Source organism: Salmo salar, chromosome ssa09 (assembly GCF_905237065.1).
Source record: "Salmo salar chromosome ssa09, Ssal_v3.1, whole genome shotgun sequence".
In the NCBI taxonomy this organism is placed as follows: Eukaryota; Metazoa; Chordata; class Actinopteri; order Salmoniformes; family Salmonidae; genus Salmo; species Salmo salar.
This window is the reverse complement of record NC_059450.1, coordinates 92,907,166-92,925,975: the sequence shown is the minus strand read 5'-3', so window position 1 is coordinate 92,925,975 and position 18,810 is coordinate 92,907,166. Positions and strand designations below refer to the sequence as shown.

The 18,810-nt window shown below is 47.9% G+C and overlaps 1 protein-coding gene across 3 annotated transcripts in view; it reads left to right on the top strand.

Annotated features, from left to right (window-relative positions):
- LOC106612254 (glycine receptor, alpha 1) overlaps positions 1-18,810 on the top strand; it is a 146,934-nt gene that overhangs the window by 71,991 nt on the left and 56,133 nt on the right. For all 3 annotated transcript variants that reach the window (XM_045724231.1, XM_045724230.1, XM_045724232.1), the window contains one exon: positions 8,553-8,620. In XM_045724231.1, the coding sequence (XP_045580187.1) occupies positions 8,553-8,620 (68 nt within the window). The remainder of the gene's footprint in view (positions 1-8,552; positions 8,621-18,810) is intronic.

The following is an 18,810-nucleotide window of genomic DNA, read 5'->3' as shown; positions in this document are numbered from 1 at the left end:
TATTACTGATATGCTGACCAGACCGGACACGTCACGTTGCAAAAATAAATGTACACATACATGTTATTCAATCACTGCACCCACATTGCTCGCGGGCGTCAGCGAGCATCTGCGTTGCCAAGGCGCTAAAATGGAAATAGGTTCCATTTGTGATGCTCAACGCGCTGCAAGTCCAGCCTCTCCCATCTCCTCATTGGTTTATAGGAGCATATACCCACGTGGGTGATTGAAAGATGAACTGAGGTCGGTTGTTGTAATGCACCTTATTATGAAAGTTAGTTGCCAATCGCCATATAAAGTCCAAAGAAGAAAAAGAAGCCTGGAAGGAGGAGAGATGACTAGAAATTGGGTTGACAGTTTTATGTGTATATTAATTGTCAGAGTAGAGGACCTTGTGCATTTCAGGTAAAATAACAACTCAATGTTTATATCCCAGAACGAATTAGCTAACAACAGCAAGCTAGCTAGCTAAATTGACATAAAATGTTTAATGCTTTTCTACCTGTCCCCAAATGAATATAATTGGTTCAGAGTTTGTTTTGATATTTAAACCTACGTGTCGTGATCTCATTTGGTGTGGGTGAACAAAATCAATTTGTGCACGATGGCTCACGCGTGCGTCCGGTTTGGGCATGATGTTAGCAGTTATCCTACGCTGGAGGTGAGAATACTGCAGGCTTGTAGAGGTTCATTTTAGTAAACACTGTGCTGATGAATAGTATTGTTGTTTAGGGTGGTTTCCCATGATGCACCGCTAGCTAAATCTATTTCACATATGTCCAATCATTTTTCCAAGAGTGAAAATGAATTGTTCTGCTTAAATGACTTGACTTTAAGTAATTTACTGCCCACATGAATCTGATCTGAATAATGATGTATTGTTTTTACACTGGTTTCCAGTTTAGAAAAAGCAATTTTCAGTGGCATTTTGATAGCTAAGGCCATGGTCGTCTCTTAGCAAGGCAAGGAGGGATGTAGCAAAGCGTTTGTTTCATTATGGTTTATTGCTGTTGTCACTTGTTTTTAATGAAAGTGGAGGTTGGGGTACAGAAGCACGGAATTGATTTGGAAGGACAGTACACCTCACCTCAGCAGCAAATCAGAGAGAGACACCAAGACACCTACTTACCTCTCTCTCTCTCTCTTTCTCTCGCTCTCTCTTTCTCTCTCTCGCTCTCTCTCGCTCGGTTTCTCTCTTTTTTTTCTCTCTGCCTGTCTCTCTCTCGGTCTCTCTCTCTGTTTCTCTCTCTCTTTCTCTCCCTCTTTCTCTCTCTCTCTCTCTCTCTCTCTCTCTGTGTTTCGCTCTCTCGCTCGCTGTTTCTGTTTCTCTCTCTCTGTTTCTCTCTCTCTTTCACTGCTGTGTCTGCAGTGCACTGAGCCCAGACCATTTGGAATAAACATAGTAAAGCAAATCATTGTGCTCTACAGTATGAGTCACCCTGTCTTGACAGTTAATGAGCTGCCCTTTATCCCTCTCTGCATCGCTCATTGGAAGGCTATGAAATGAACTGCAGCGGTGGAGAGAGAGAGAGAGGGAGAGAGAGAGAGAGAGTTTGAGAGAGAGAGACACACAGAGAGAGAGAGAGACAGAGAGAGAGAGAGACTAGATTTCCCAACCTTTTGCGTCACCACACATTGCAAGGAAGGAATGTCAAGAAAATACAAATGATTACATTTGTAATCAAATCCCCCTCCTCTTTTCACCTCCTCTTTTCCCCTCTTTTCTCCTCTTTTCTCCTCTTTCCCCTCTTTGCCTCTTCTTGCCTCCTCTTTCCTCCTCCTCTTTTCTCCTCCTATTTTCCCCTCCTCTTTCCTCTTCTTTTCACCTCCTCTTTTCCCCTCTATTCTCCTCCTCTTTTCTCCTCCTCTTTTCCTCCTCCTCTTTCCTCCTCCTCTTTTTTCCTCTTTCCTCCTCCTCTTTCCTCCTCTTTTCTCCTCCTCTTTTCCCCTCCTCTTTCCTCCTCCTCTTTCCTCCTCTTTCCTCCTCTTTTCTCCTCCTCTTTTCCCCTCCTCTTTCTCACCTCTTTTCTCCTATTTTCTCCTACTATTTTCTCCTCCTCTTCTCACCTCCTATTTTCTCCTCCTCTTTCCCCCCCTCTTGCCTCCTCCTTTCACCTCCTCTTTTCCCCTCTTTTCTCCTCCTCTTTCCTCGTCTTTTCCCCTCCTCTTTCCCCCTCTTTACTCCTCCTCTTCCCTCCTCCTCTCCCCTCTTTTCTCCTCCTCTTTTCCCCTCCTCTTTCCTCCTCTTTTCCCCTCCTCTCTCCTCCTCTTTTCTCCTCCTCTTTTCTCCTCCTCTTTCCCCTCTTTGCCTCTTCTTGCCTCCTCTTTTCTCCTCCTCTTTTCTCCTCCTCTTTCCCCTCTTTTCACCTCCTCTTCTCCCCTCTTTTCCTCCTCTTTTCCCCTCTTTTCTCCTCCTCTTTCCTCTTTTCTCCTCCTCTTTTCCCCTCCTATTTTCCCCTCCTCTTTTCCCCTCCTCTTTTCTCCTCCTCTTTGCCTCCTCTTTTCCCCTCATTGCCTCCTCTTTCCTCCTCTTTTCCCCTCCTATTTTCCCCTCCTCTTTTTTCCTCCTCTTTTCTCCTCCTCTTTTCCCCTCTTTGCCTCCTCCTTCCTCCTCTTTTCACCTCCTCTTTTCCCCTCTTTTCCCCTCCTCTTTCCTTCTCTTTTCACCTCCTGTTTTTCCCTCCTCATTCCCCTCTTTTCTCCTCCTCTTTCCTCCACTTTCCTCCTCTTTTCTCCGCATGTTTTCCCCTACTCTTTCCTCCACTTTTCCCCTCCTCTCTCTTCCGCTTTCCTCCTCATTCCTCCTCTTTTCTCCTCCTCTTTCCTCCTCCTCTTTCCTCCTCTTTTCCCCTCCTTTTTCTCCTCTTCTTTGCCTCCTCTACCCTCCTCTTTTCACCTCCTCTTTTCCCCTCTTTTCTCCTCCTCTTTACTCCTCCTCTTTTCTCCTCCTCTTTCCCCCTTCTCTTTTCCCCTCTTTTCTCCTCTTTCCTCCTCTTTTCTTCTCCTCTTTTCCCCTCCTTTTTTCTCATCTTCTTTGCCTCCTCTACCCTCCTCTTTTCACCTCCTCTTTTCCCCTCTTTTCTCCTCCACTTTTCTCCTCCTCTTTCCCCCTCCTCTTTCCCCCTCCTCTTTTCCCCTCCTCTTTTCACCTCCTCTTTTCACCTCCTCTTTTCCCCTCTTTTCTCCTCTTCTTTCCTCCTCTTTTCTCCACCTCTTTTCCCCTCCTCTTCCCTCCTCTTTTCCACTCCTCTCTCCTCTTCTTTCCTCCTCTTTTCGCCTCCTCTTTCCTCCTCCTCTTTTCTCCTCCTCCTTTCCCCTCTTTTCACCTCCTCTTCTCCCCTCTTTCCCTCCTCTTTTCCCCTCTTTTCTCCTCCTCTTTCCTCCTCTTTTCCACTCCTCTTTTCCCCTCCTCTTTTCTCCTCCTCTTTGCCTCCTCTATCCTCCTCTTTTCACCTCCTCTTTCCTCCTCTTTCCGCCTCTTTCCTCCTCTTTTCTCCTCCTCTTTCCTCCTCTTTTCCCCTCCTCTTTTCACCTTCTCTTTTCCCCTCTTTTCTCCTCCTCTTTCCTCCTCTTTTCACCTCCTCTTTCCCCTCTTTTCTCCTCCTCTTTTTCCGCCTCTTTCCCCCTCCTCTTTTCTCCTCCTCTTTGCCTCCTCTATCCTCCTCTTTTCACCTCCTCTTTCCTCCTCTTTCCTCCTCTTTTCTCCTCCTCTTTTCTCCTCCACTTTCCTCCTCTTTTCTCCTCCTCTTTCCTCCTCTTTTCCCCTCCTCTTTTCACCTCCTCTTTTCCCCTCTTTCCTCCTCTTTCCTACACCTCTTGCCTCCTCTACCCTCCTCCTCTTTCCTCCTCTTTTCACCTCCTCTTTTCTCATCCTATTTCCTCCTCTTTTCCCCTCTTTTCTCCTCCTCTTTTCGCCTCCTCTTTCTTTTTCCTCTTTCCTCCTCTTTTCCTCTCCTCTTTCCCCTCCTCTTTTCCCCTCCTCTTTTCTCCTCCACTTTTCCCTACCTCTTTCCCCCTCTTTTCTCCTCCTCTTTCCTACTCGTCTTTCCTCCTCTTTTCAACTCCTCTTTCCTCCTCTTTACTCCTCTTTCCACCTCCTCTTTTCCCCTCTTTGCCTCCTCTTTCCTCCTCTGTCCTCCTCCTCTTTCCTCCTCTTTCCTCCTCCTCTTTTCTCCTCCTCTTTTCCACTCTTTTCACCTCCTCTTCTCCCCTCTTAGCCTCCTATTTTCCCCTCTTTCTCCTCCTCTTTCCTCGTCTTTTCCCCTCCTCTTTTTTCCCTCCTCTTTTCCCCTCCTCTTTTCGCCTCCTCTTTCCCTCCTCTATCCCTCTCTTTTCACCTCCTCTTTTCCCCTCTTTTCTCCTCCTCTTTTCCCCTCCTCTTTTCCCCTCGTCTTTTCCCCTCTTTTCCTCCTCTTTTCTCCTCTTTTCTCCTCCTCTTTCCCCCTCCTCTTCTCTCCTCTTTTCCTCTCCTCTTTCCTCCTCCTTCCCCTCCTCTTTTCACCTCCTCTTTTCCCCTCTTTCCTCCTTTTTCCTACTCTTTTTTTACTCCTCTTTCCTCCTCCTCTTTCCTTCTCTTTTCTCCTCCTCTTTTCTCATCATATTTCCTCCTCTTTTCCCCTCTTTTCTCCTCCTCTTTTCTTCTCCTTTTTCTCCTCCTCTTTCCTCCTCTCTTCCTCTCCTCTTTATCCTCCTCTTTTCTCCTCCTCTTTTCCCCTCTCTTTTCACCTCCTCTTTTCCCCTCCTCTTTCCCCTCTTTCCCTCCTCTTTTCCCCTCTTTTCCTCCTCTTTTCTCCTCTTTTCACCTCCTCTTTTCCCCTCTTTTCTCCTCCTCTTTTCTCCTGCTCTTTTCCCCTCCTCTTTTCACCTCCTCTTTTCCTCTCCTCTTTCCTCCTCTTTCTCCTCTTTTCCCCTCCTCTTTTCTCCTCCTCTTTTCCCCTCCTCTTTCCTCCTCTTTTCTCCTCCTCTTTTCCCCTCCTCTTTTCCCCTCGTCTTTTCCCCTCTTTTCCACCTCTTTTCTCCTCTTTTCTCCTCTTTTCTCCTCCTCTTTCCTCCTCTTTTCCTCTCCTCTTTCCTCCTCCTTCTTCTCCTCTTTTCACCTCCTCTTTTCCCCTCTTTCCTCCTCTTTCCTCCTCTTCTTTACTCCTCTTTCCTCCTCCTCTTTCCTTCTCTTTTCTCCTCCTCTTTTCTCCTCCTCTTTTCCCCTCTTTTCTCCTCCTCTTTCCTCCTCTCTTCCTCTCCTCTTTCCCCTCCTCTTTTCACCTCCTCTTTTCCCCTCTTTGCCTCCTCTTTCCTCCTCTTTCCTTCTCCTCTTTCCTCCTCTTTCCTCCTCCTCTTTCCTCCTCTTTTCACCTCCTCTTTTCTCCTCCTCTTTCCCCCTCTTTTCTCCTCCTCTTTCCTACTCATCTTTCCTCCTCTTTTCAACTCCTCTTTTCCCCTCTTTTCTTCTCCTTTTTCCTCTCCTCTTTCCTCCTCTTTCCCCTCCTCTTTTCACCTCCTCTTTTCCCCTCTTAGCCTCCTCTTTCCTCCTCCTCTGTCCTCCTCCTCTTTCCTCCTCTTTCCTCCTCCTCTTTTCCCCTCTTTTCACCTCCTCTTCTGCCCTCTTAGCCTCCTCTTTTCCCCTCTTTTCCCCTCCTTTTTCCTCCTCTTTTCTCCTCCTCTTTTCCCCTCCTCTTTTCCCCTCCTCTTTTCCTCTCCTCTTTCCTCCTCTTCCCTCCTCTTTTCACCTCCTCTTTTCGCCTCTTTTCTCCTCCTCTTTTCACCTCCTCTTTTCCCCTTTTTTCTCCTCCTCTTTCCTCCTCTTTTCCCCACCTCTTTCCTCCTCTTTTCTCATCCTCTGTCCTCCTCTTTTCTCCTCCTCTTTTCCCCTCCTCTTTTCTCCTCCTCTTTTCCCCTCCTCTTTCCTCCTCTTTTCTCTTCCTCTACCCTCCTCTTTCCCCTCCTCTTTTCTCCTCCTCTTTTCTCCTCCTCTTTCCTCCTCTTTTCTCCTCCTCTTTCCTCCTCCTCTTTCCTCCTCTTTTCACCTCCTCTTTTGCCCTCCTCTTTTCTCCTCTTTTCCCCATCCTCTTTCTTCTCTTTTCCCCTCGTCTTTCCCCAGCCCTGAAAAGAAAGACGTTAATATTGCCGACCAGCATTGTGGGAAGTTAGTTTGTTAGAAAGTATAGAAGAAGACGCAGTGTGAAACATTGTAAATCTTAGAACGTTTTAATGTGGGATCTTTAATGTATACGCTGATTGTTGTCACGAGCATTCATGCTATAAAACTAGACTTAATTATTTATTTATTTTCTTTACTTATTTTGTCCTGTTTATTTTATTGATATTCATTTAATTCGATGATGTACCTAAAAAACAAGATATTTGCTCCGGGGTAAAACCTGCTGATTTCCTCTGCATCTCCATCTCCTGAGGTTGTATTTGATAGGTTAACGAAGAACTACGTTTGTGTGTGTGTGTGTGTGTGTGTGTGTGTGTGTGTGTGTGTGTGTGTGTGTACTACTTCCTCAGTGCAGCAGCTGTAAGACAGTGACAGGGACAATAATTGGCCATCAAAATAATTCAGAGCCTTCAGTTCATTGTAGCCACCAGGCATCTGTATTAGAGGAAGCTTGACAACTTAAACACAGAGGTTGTTTGTGTTAAAATGTACAGGATGTGAGCTTAAATGTTCAGGGAATGTAGTCCTGCTGTGACATGTGACTATGTGCAATTATACTGTATCATATATATTACCATACCTTTGTGACCCACAAATTTGATGTACTGTAAAATCAAGTTAAAATGATGTACCCTTTTTGATATAAACAATAAGTAGAATCCTTTAATTAACCAAAATGATTGGCTTTCCGGCTTTATGTAGAAGGTATAGGCGATGAGGAGGGGTTTTCCTGGAATTGGTACTCAATATGATTTACCGCTCAAAGCCAATATCTGTCATTTCCTGAGGGGGTGGATGGGGGCTAGACATCTTCCCATTGCTGTCCTTTCTCCTTGAGCCCATTGAAAGTGACCTTTTGTCACCGGGCACTGGGTAATCACATTTATGTTTGTACAAGCAGGTAATACGGCCCTCAACGGACACGCTTCAACCCTGTGTTGTTCGTTCTAACCTCGGCACTGTTGTCTGAAAACAACCTAGAAGTGTCTCTGAGGATCTTAGCTTTTTTTGGGGGGGTGGGAGGGGGAGAGAGAGACATTCTCAGAATCTCTCAGTCAACATGGAGCGCTGTGTGTTTACAACGTGATATTACAGTACTTCTGTGTATAGTTTCACACAGGCTTATGGGGAATTCCATTGTGGTCCTCTGAAGATTCCCAGGATCGCACGTACATAAAGACGAAGTCGCTTTGGCAAAAGCATCGGTTAAATGGCATATTATATTATATTATATTATGTGTTCCACAATAGGACTTTGTGTTTTCTGAAGGACTTTGTGTTTTCTGTGTAAAAAAGGAGGAAGGAGGAAACTCTGTGTTTTCTGTGTAAAAATGGAGAAAGGAGGAAGGACTGTGTTTTCTGTGTAATAAAGGAGGAAGGAGGAAGGACTGTGTTTTCTGTGTAAAAAAGGAGGAAGGAGGAAGGACTGTGTTTTCTGTGTAAAAAAGGAGGAAGGAGGAAGGACTGTGTTTTCAGTGTAAAAAAAGGAGGAAGGAGGAAGGACTGTGTTTTCTGTGTAAAAAAAGGAGGAAGGAGGAAGGACTGTTTTCTGTGTAAAAAAGGAGGAAGGAGGAAGGACTGTGTTTTCAGTGTAAAAAAGGAGGAAGGAGGAAGGACTGTGTTTTCTGTGTAATAAAGGAGGAAGGAGGAAGGACTGTGTTTTCTGTGTAAAAAAGGAGGAAGGAGGAAGGACTGTGTTTTCTGTGTAATAAAGGAGGAAGGAGGAAGGACTGTGTTTTCTGTGTAAAAATGGAGGAAGGAGGAAGAACTGCGTTTTCTGTGTAAAAAAGGAGGAAGGAGGAAGGACTGTGTTTTCTGTGTAATAAAGGAGGAAGGAGGAAGGACTGTGTTTTCTGTGTAAAAAAGGAGGAAGGAGGAAGGACTGTGTTTTCTGTGTAAAAAAGGATGAAGGAGGAAGGACTGTGTTTTCAGTGTAAAAAAGGAGGAAGGAGGAAGGACTGTGTTTTCTGTGTAAAAAAAGGAGGAAGGAGGAAGGACTGTTTTCTGTGTAAAAAAGGAGGAAGGAGGAAGGACTGTGTTTTCAGTGTAAAAAAGGAGGAAGGAGGAAGGACTGTGTTTTCTGTGTAAAAAAGGAGGAAGGAGGAAGGACTGTGTTTTCTGTGTAAAAAAGGAGGAAGGAGGAAGGACTGTGTTTTCTGTGTAAAAAAGGAGGAAGGAGGAAGGACTGTGTTTTCTGTGTAAAAAAAGGAGGAAGGAGGAAGGACTGTGCTTTCTGTGTAATAAAGGAGGAAGGAGGAAGGACTGTGTTTTCTGTGTAAAAAAAGGAGGAAGGAGGAAGGACTGTGCTTTCTGTACGTTTTCTGTCTGCAAGGAGGGGTTTTTGTTTCCCAGTTCTGTAATAAGAAAATAATATTATTTATTTTTCATTCTTTCACAGGTCCCCCTGTAAACGTAACGTGCAACATTTTTATTAACAGTTTTGGGTCCATCGCTGAAACAACAATGGTAAGTCCAAATACGTTTACCTTTTCAATGTAAATACCCTTCAACAGAAGAACATTGATTTCTGTTGATTTTGATATTTGGAAGTTAATGTGAGGATACACTGAATCATTTTTATTTTCAACAGTATTTTGACTTGTATAACTATGCCTCTAAGATTGTGATTGAATTTAAATAACGATAGCCTTAATATGCAGTGTGCCCAACATCTTCTTCTGGAATTACAAGCAGTGCCTCCTCGCCTGAATATTTAGAATAATATTTATCTGACTCATTGAACTTAATCTCTATTCAAAACTCAGTTCAGAGGGGCTTCATATCTACTGTTCAGATATATTCATGTCTTCAAGGGGTCATCATTCATACTCATTTTGTGAAGAATACATATCTATTAGGTATTATAAAATAATCAGTTGTTTGTCGATTATTTATCAAGATAGTAGATCAAGAGGTCTAGGATATCTAGAAAAAGACACTGAGGTGAAATATATGTTGTTTGAAGGACAGTAGATCAACATGTAGACAGAAGGACAGTAGACCAACATGGAGACAGAAGGACAGTAGACCAACATGGAGACAGAAGGACAGTAGACCAACATGGAGACAGAAGGACAGTAGACCAACATGGAGACAGAAGTACAGTAGACCAACATGGAGACAGAAGGACAGTAGACCATCATGGAGACAGAAGGACAGTAGACCAACATGGAGACAGAAGGACAGTAGACCAACATGGAGACAGAAGGACAGTAGACCATCATGGAGACAGAAGGACATGGAGACAGAAGGACAGTAGACCAACATGGAGACAGAAGGACAGTAGACCAACATGGAGACAGAAGGACATGGAGACAGAAGGACAGTAGACCAACATGGAGACAGAAGGACAGTAGACCATCATGGAGACAGAAGGACAGTAGACCAACATGGAGACAGAAGGACAGTAGACCAACATGGAGACAGAAGGACATGGAGACAGAAGGACAGTAGACCAACATGGAGACAGAAGGACAGTAGACCAACATGGAGACAGAAGGACAGTAGACCAACATGGAGACAGAAGGACAGTAGACCATCATGGAGACAGAAGGACAGTAGACCAACATGGAGACAGAAGGACAGTAGACCAACATGGAGACAGAAGGACATGGAGACAGAAGGACAGTAGACCAACATGGAGACAGAAGGACAGTAGACCAACATGGAGACAGAAGGACAGTAGACCATCATGGAGACAGAAGGACAGTAGACCAACATGGAGACAGAAGGACAGTAGACCAACATGGAGACAGAAGGACAGTAGACCATCATGGAGACAGAAGGACATGGAGACAGAAGGACAGTAGACCAACATGGAGACAGAAGGACAGTAGACCAACATGTAGACAGAAGGACAGTAGACCAACATGGAGACAGACGGACATGGAGACAGAAGGACAGTAGACCAACATGGAGACAGAAGGACAGTAGACCATCATGGAGACAGAAGGACCATAGACCAACATGGAGACAGAAGGACAGTAGACCAACATGGAGACAGAAGGACAGTAGACTAACATGGGGACAGAAGGACAGTAGACCAACATGGAGACAGAAGGACAGTAGACCAACATGGAGACAGAAGGACAGTAGACCAACATGGAGACAGAAGGACATGGAGACAGAAGGACAGTAGACCAACATGGAGACAGAAGGACAGTAGACCAACATGTAGACAGAAGTACAGTAGACCAACATGTAGACAGAAGGACAGTAGACCAACATGGAGACAGAAGGACAGTAGACCAACATGGAGACAGAAGGACAGTAGACCAACATGGAGACAGAAGTACAGTAGACCAACATGTAGACAGAAGGACAGTAGACCAACATGGAGACAGAAGGACAGTAGACCAACATGGAGACAGAAGGACAGTAGACCAACATGGAGACAGAAGGACATGGAGACAGAAGGACAGTAGACCAACATGTAGACAGAAGTACAGTAGACCAACATGGAGACAGAAGGACATGGAGACAGAAGGACAGTAGACCATCATGGAGACAGAAGGACAGTAGACCATCATGGAGACAGAAGGACCATAGACCAACATGGAGACAGAAAGACAGTAGACCAACATGGAGACAGAAGGACAGTAGACCAACATGGAGACAGAAGGACAGTAGACCAACATGGAGACAGAAGGACAGTAGACCAACATGGAGACAGAAGGACAGTAGACCATCATGGAGACAGAAGTACAGTAGACCAACATGGAGACAGAAGGACAGTAGACCAACATGGAGACAGAAGGACCATAGACCAACATGGAGACAGAAGGACATGGAGACAGAAGGACAGTAGACCAACATGGAGACAGAAGGACATGGAGACAGAAGGACAGTAGACCAACATGGAGACAGAAGGACAGTAGACCAACATGGAGACAGAAGGACATGGAGACAGAAGGACAGTAGACCAACATGGAGACAGAAGGAACAGTAGACCAACATGGAGACAGAAGGACATGGAGACAGTCGGACAGTAGACCAACATGGAGACAAAAGGACAGTAGACCAACATGTAGACAGAAGTACAGTAGACCATCATGGAAACAGAAGGACCATAGACCAACATGAAGACAGAAGGACATGGAGACAGAAGGACAGTAGACCAACATGGAGACAGAAGGACATGGAGACAGAAGGACAGTAGACCAACATGGAGACAGAAGGACAGTAGACCAACATGGAGACAGAAGGACATGGAGACAGAAGGACAGTAGACCAACATGGAGACAGAAGGACATGGAGACAGAAGGACAGTAGACCAACATGGAGACAGAAGGACAGTAGACCAACATGGAGACAGAAGGACAGTAGACCAACATGGAGACAGAAGGACAGTAGACCAACATGGAGACAGAAGGACATGGAGACAGAAGGACATGGAGACAGAAGGACCATAGACCAACATGGAGACAGAAGGACAGTAGACCAACATGGAGACAGAAGGACAGTAGACCAACATGGAGACAAAAGGACAGTAGACCAACATGTAGACAGAAGTACAGTAGACCATCATGGAGACAGAAGGACCATAGACCAACATGAAGACAGAAGGACATGGAGACAGAAGGACAGTAGACCAACATGGAGACAGAAGGACAGTAGACCAACATGGAGACAGAAAGACATGGAGACAGAAGGACAGTAGACCAACATGGAGACAGAAGGACAGTAGACCAACATGTAGACAGAAGTACAGTAGACCAACATGGAGACAGAAGGACAGTAGACCAACATGGAGACAGAAGGACAGTAGACCAACATGGAGACAGAAGGACAGTAGACCAACATGGAGACAGAAGGACAGTAGACCAAAATGGAGACAGAAGGACAGTAGACCAACATGGAGACAGAAGGACATGGAGACAGAAGGACAGTAGACCAACATGGAGACAGAAGGACAGTAGACCAACATGGAGACAGAAGGACATGGAGACAGAAGGACAGTAGACCAACATGGAGACAGAAGGACAGTAGACCAACATGTAGACAGAAGTACAGTAGACCATCATGGAGACAGAAGGACAGTAGACCAACATGGAGACAGAAGGACAGTAGACCAACATGGAGACAGAAGGACAGTAGACCAACATGGAGACAGAAGGACATGGAGACAGAAGGACAGTAGACCAACATGGAGACAGAAGTACAGTAGACCAACATGTAGACAGAAGGACAGTAGACCAACATGGAGACAGAAGGACAGTAGACCAACATGTAGACAGAAGTACAGTAGACCAACATGGAGACAGAAGGACAGTAGACCAACATGGAGACAGAAGGACAGTAGACCAACATGGAGACAGAAGGACATGGAGACAGAAGGACAGTAGACCAACATGGAGACAGAAGGACAGTAGACCAAAATCGAGACAGAAGGACATGGAGACAGAAGGACAGTAGACCAACATGGAGACAGAAGGACAGTAGACCAACATGGAGACAGAAGGACATGGAGACAGAAGGACAGTAGACCAACATGGAGACAGAAGGACATGGAGACAGAAGGACAGTAGACCAACATGGAGACAGAAGGACAGTAGACCAACATGGAGACAGACGGACATGGAGACAGAAGGACAGTAGACCAACATGGAGACAGATAGTAGAGTTGTGATATAGGGTGCTAGCTCAAGGCGGAGCAGTGAAAAATATGTTGTTTGAAGGACGGACAACAACATAGAAACAGACCAACAACAGGTAGCAGATCATAGAAACAGACCCAAGCCACTGGGCACAGACGTCAATTCAACGTTGATTCAACCAGTGTGTACCCAGTGGGATAGCAGGTAGCAGATCATAGAAACAGACCCAAGCCACTGGGCACAGACGTCAGTTCAACGTTGATTCAACCAGTGTGTACCCAGTGGGATAGCAGGTAGCAGATCAATGTGTCCTCTGATGGAAATCCCTGTCTGTACACAAGTCAAATACAGTCAAGGACTGACTGGCAGTTATAGAAACGATAGGTTGACTTTCTGTTTATCTGGAGACACTCAGTTACATAGTATGGAATTCAAACAAACCCTGATCACAGATCCTTCCTACCTCATTGTCATCATTTCATTTCTCCCACCATAATGACAACATATTTAAGGGTCTCAGAGAGCTCAGAGCAGGTGGACAAATAAAGCAAGGCTGGGATGGGATGGGTTTGGAGGGGCTGGAATGGGATGGGTTGGGATGGGCTAGGATGGGATAGGCTGGAATGGGATGGGTTAGGATGGGCTAGGATGGGATAGGCTGGGATGGGATGGGTTTGGAGGGGCTTGGATGGGATGGGCTGGGATGGGATGGGTTTGGATGGGCTGGGATGGGATGGGTTTGGTGGGGCTGGGATGGGTTTGATGGGGCTGGGATGGGATGGGTTTGGAGGGGCTGGGATGGGATGGGATGGGATGGGATGGGATGGAATGTGATGGGCTGGGATGGGATGGGCTGGGATGGGATGTGATGGGATGGGCTAGGATGGGATGGGTTTGGATAGGCTGGGATGGGATGGGTTTGGAGGGGCTGGGATGGGATGGGTTTGGAGGGGCTGGGATGGGATGGGATGGGCTAGGGTGGGATGGGCTGGGATGGGATGGGATGGAATGTGATGGGATGGGCTAGGATGGGCTGGGATGGGATGTGATGGGCTGGGATGGGCTGGAATGGAATGTGATGGGATGGGATGGGCTAGGATGGGCTGGGATGGAATGTGATGGGATTGGATGGGCAAGGATGGGCTGGGATGGGATGGAATGTGATGGGATGGGATGGAATGTGATGGGCTGGGATGGGGTGGGATGAGATGGGCTAGGATGGGCTGGGATGGGATGAGCTGGGTTGAGCTGGGATGGGCTGGGTTGAGCCGGGATGGGCTGGGATGAACTGGGTTGGGGTGGGATGGGATGAGCTGGGATGAGCTGGGATGGCCCAGGCCTTAGTCTCTAGTCTCCATGCCAAGTCTCCTTGGGGGAGACGTATCAGTAGAGTTAGTAGAGCAAGCAACTAAAACTGCTGCAGACTGCACAACCTCCTCACGCAGAACAAATGTTCCACTCTTTTTCTCCCTCTACACTCCTCAACCAGTGGAATTGATCCGGGCGCCTTTCCTCCAAGTCCTAGTCTCTCTCTCTCTCTCTCTCTCTCTCTCTCTCTCTCTCTCTCTCTCTCTCTATGTCTGTCTCTCTCCCTCTCTCTGTCCCTATCTCTCTCTCTCTCTCTCTCTGTCTGTCTGTCTGTCTGTCTGTCTGTCTGTCTGTCTGTCTGTCTGTCTGTCTGTCTGTCTGTCTGTCTGTCTGTCTGTCTGTCTGTCTGTCTGTCTGTCTGTCTGTCTGTCTCTCTCTCTCTCTCTCTCTCTCTCTCTCTCGCTGTCTCTCTCTCTTTCTGTCTGTCTCTTTCTCTCTCTCTCTCTGTCTCTCTCTCTCTCGCTGTCTCTCTGTCTCTCTCTCTCTCTCTATGTCTGTCTCCTTCTTTTTGTCTCTCTCTGTCTGAATGCTATTTGAGAAAGAAATGGAATAAGGGATGTGGGGAGGTGAAACTAAAGAGAATGCTATCAATAAATCTTTAGTGCTCAAAGGGCTGCTGAGAACAATGTTTCATGTAATGATCCGACTGAGTCTGGGTCGCAAATGGCACCATTTTCCCTGCATAGTGGGCTCTGGTCAAAAGTAGTGCACTATGTAGGGAATAGGGTGGACTCTGGTCAAACATAGTGCACTATGTAGGGTATAGGGTGGACTCTGGTCAAAAGTAGTGTACTATGTAGGGTATAGGGTGGACTCTGGTCAAAAGTAGCGTACTATGGACTCTGGTCAAAAGTAGTGTACTGTGTAGGGTATAGGGTACCATTTGGGATGCATCCTGGCTCCTGGTCCACAATAGGAACCTGAGGTCCTCTGTGGCCCACCACCGTCTAATTGTTTACCCAGCTTTAAAGTTACAACACCCAGGGGAAAAGCCAGAGGCTATTTAATTAGCTCTGCTAGCTTGAGTCCCAAATGACAGCCTATTCTTTGACCAAGGCTCAGGGGCTTTGGACAAAAGTAGTGCACTCTGTAGGGAATAGGATGCGATTTGAGACTCATTCCTAGCCTGCTGCTCTTTCATTCTCTTTCTTCCCGAGGCTAGAGAGTGAACGCATAAATCCCAAAGTCCTGATGTTTGTTTGTTACAGGCAGTTGTTAGAGTTGGTTGGGTGTTGCATCATGCAGACCTAAGTCACATTAGACTACATAGCAAAAAAAATAAAAAATAAACGTTTCAAATATGTCACAGTCAGGACTCGCAGAAGGAGTGTATTTGGCTTTCGGCAAAAATTGCATTATGGATTGGGTACTATGCTGTTGCGGTAAATCTGTTAGCTAAGAGAAATCACACCCAACATGTCTGAGAGAGTGAGTGTAAGGGGTGCGTAACTGGTGGCAGGGAAGTTAGACGCAGGAGAGCAGAACTTGGTAATAGCCGGAGCAGTTTAATAGTAAAACCAACGGCATAAGAAATACAAAATGTGGGCACAATAACCCGACGCGCACCAGTCAAACAAATGTGCACAAGCACTTACAACAAACAATACCACACAAAGACATGGGAGGAACAGAGGGTTAAATACACAACACGTAATGAGGGAATGAAAACCAGGTGTGTGGGAAAACAAGACAAAACAAATGGAAAAATGAAAAATGGATCGGCGATGGCTAGAAGACCGGCGACGTCGACCGCCGAACACCGCCCGAACAAGGAGAAGCACCGACTTCGGCAGAAGTCGTGACAGTACCTCCCACCCCCCGATGCGCGGCTCCAGCAGCGCACCGACACCGGCCCGGAGGGCGAGGCGCAGGGCGATCCGGACGGAGATGGTGGAACTCCCGCAGCATTGAAGGGTCCAACACAACCTCCACCGGAACCCAGCATCTCTCCTCCGGACCATACCCCTCGCAGTCCACGAGGTACTAAAGGCCCCTCGCCCGACGCCTCGAATCCAGTATGGACTGAACGGAGTACGCCGGGGCCCCCTCGATGTCCAGAGGGGGCGGAGGAACCTCCCGCACCTCAGACTCCTGGAGCGGGCCAGCCATCAGCGGCCTGATGAGAGACACATGGAACGAGGGGTTAATACGGTAATCAGGGGGAAGCTGTAACCTGTAACTCACCTTGTTCAATCTCCTCAGGACTTTAAATGGCCCCACAAACCGCGGACCCAGCTTCCGGCAGGGCAGGCGGAGGGGCAGGTTTCGGGTCGAGAGCCAGACCCGGTCCCCCGGTGTGAACACCGGGTCCTCACTGCGGTGACGGTCTGTGCCAACTTTCTGCCGCAGCACGGCACGCTGAAGGTGAACATGGGCAGCGTCCCATGTTTCCTCCGCGCGCCGGAACCAGTCATCCACCGCAGGAGCCTCGGTCTGACTCTGATACCAAGGAGCCAGAACCGGCTGTTACCCCAGTACACACTGGAAGGGGGAGAGGTTAATGGGGGAGTGGCGGAATGAGTTCTAGGCCATCTCGGCCCAGGGCACGAACGCCGCCCACTCCCCTGGCCGGTCCCGGCAATAAGACCGCAGGAACCTGCCCACATCCTGGTTTACTCTCTCCACCTGCCCATTACTCTCGGGGTGAAACCCCTGATCGAGACCCCCAGACATTCCATGAATGCCTTCCATACCCTCGACGTGAACTGGGGACCTCGATCAGACACTATATCCTCAGGCACCCCGCAGTGCCGGAAGACGTGCGTAAACAAGGCCTCCGCAGTCTGTAGGGCCGTAGGGAGACCTGGCAGAGGGAGGAGACGGCAGGACTTAGAGAATCAATCCACAACGACCAGGATCGCGGTGTTACCCTGTGAGGGGGGAAGATCTGTAAGGAAATCCACCGACAGGTGCGACCACGGCCATTGTGGAACGGGTAAGGGGTGGAGCTTCCCTCTGGACAGGTGCCTAGGAGCCTTACACTGGGTGCATACCGAGCAGGAGGAAATATAAACCCTCACGTCCTTAGCCAAGGTAGGTCACCAGTACCTCCCGCTCAAACAGCACACTGTCCGACCAATCCCAGGATGACTAGAGGAGGGTGACGTGTGGGCCCAATAGATCAACCGGTCACGGACAGCAGACGGGACGTACAGACACCCAGCGGAACACTGGATGGCAGCGGGCTCTGCACGTAACGCCTGCTCAATGTCCGCGTCCAGCTCCCACACCACCGGCGCTACCAGGCAGGAGGCCGGAAGTATGGGAGTATGATCCATGGGCCGCTCCTCTGTGTCATACATCCGGGACAGTGCATCTGCCTTCACATTCTGGGAGCCTGGTCTGTAGGACAGGGTGAAAACAAAACAGGTGAAAAACATGGCCCACCTTGCCTGACGAGGGTTCAGTCTCCTCATTGCCCGGATGTACTCCAGATTGCAGTGGTCAGTCCAGATGAGAAAAGGGTGTTTAGCCCCCTCAAACCAATGTCTCCACGCATTCAAGGCCTTGACGACAGCTCCCGGTCCCCCACGTCATAGTTTCGCTCCGCCAGGCTGAGCTTCTTCCAAAGGAAGGCACAGGGGCGGAGCTTCGGTGGCGTACCCAAGCGCTGAGAGAGCACAGCTCCTATCCCAGCCTCGGACGCGTCCACCTCCACTATGAACGCCAAAGTGGGATCCGGATGGGCCAGCACGGGAGCCGAGGTAAACAGAGCCCTCAGGTGACCAAAAGCCCTGTCCGCCTCAGCCGACCCTTCAGCAGTGAGGTAATGGGAGCCGCTACCTGACCAAAACCCTGGATAAACCTCTGGTAGTAGTTGGTAAACCCTAAGAACCGCTGCACCTCCTTTACCGTGATGGGAGTCGGCCAATTACGCACGGCTGAAATGCGGTCACTCTCCATCTCCACCCCTGAGGTGGAAATGCGGTACCCTAGGAAGGAGATGGACTGCTGGAAGAACAGGCATTTCTCAGCCTTGATGTACAGGTCATGCTCCAACAGGCGACAAGCACCCTGTGCACCAGGGACACATGCTCGGCGCGTGTAGCGGAGTATATCAGAAAGTCATCAATATACACCACTACACCCTGCCTGTGCAGGTCCCTGAAAATCTCGTCTACAAACGCTTGGAAGACTAATGGCGCATTCATCAACCCGTACGGCATGACGAGATACTCATAGTGCCCTGAGGTGGTACTGAAAGCCGTCTTCCACTCGTCTCCCTCCCGGATATGCACCAGGTTGTAAGCGCTCCTGAGATCTAGTTTGGTGAAGAAGCGCGCCCCGTGCATTGACTCAATCGCTGTGGCTATGAGTGGTAGCGGGTAACTATACCTTTCAGTGATCTGGTTCAGACCTCAATAGTCAATACACGGGTGCAGACCTCCCTCCTTCTTCTTCACAAAAAAGAAAATCGAGGAGGCGGGTGAAGTGGAGGACCGAATGTACCCCTGACGCAGGGATTCTGAGACATATGTTTCCATAACCGCCATCTCCGCCTGTGAGAGGGGATACACGTGACTCCTGGGAAGTGCAGCGTCTACCAGGAGATTTATCGCACAATCGCCCCGTCGATGGGGTGGTAATTGAGTCGCCTTCTTTTTGGTCACACTATGTTAAAACTTCTTCGGGACTTCCACGGGACGGTGAGCTAATGCAATTAGTATGAGGTTGTAAGTAACAAGAAAATTA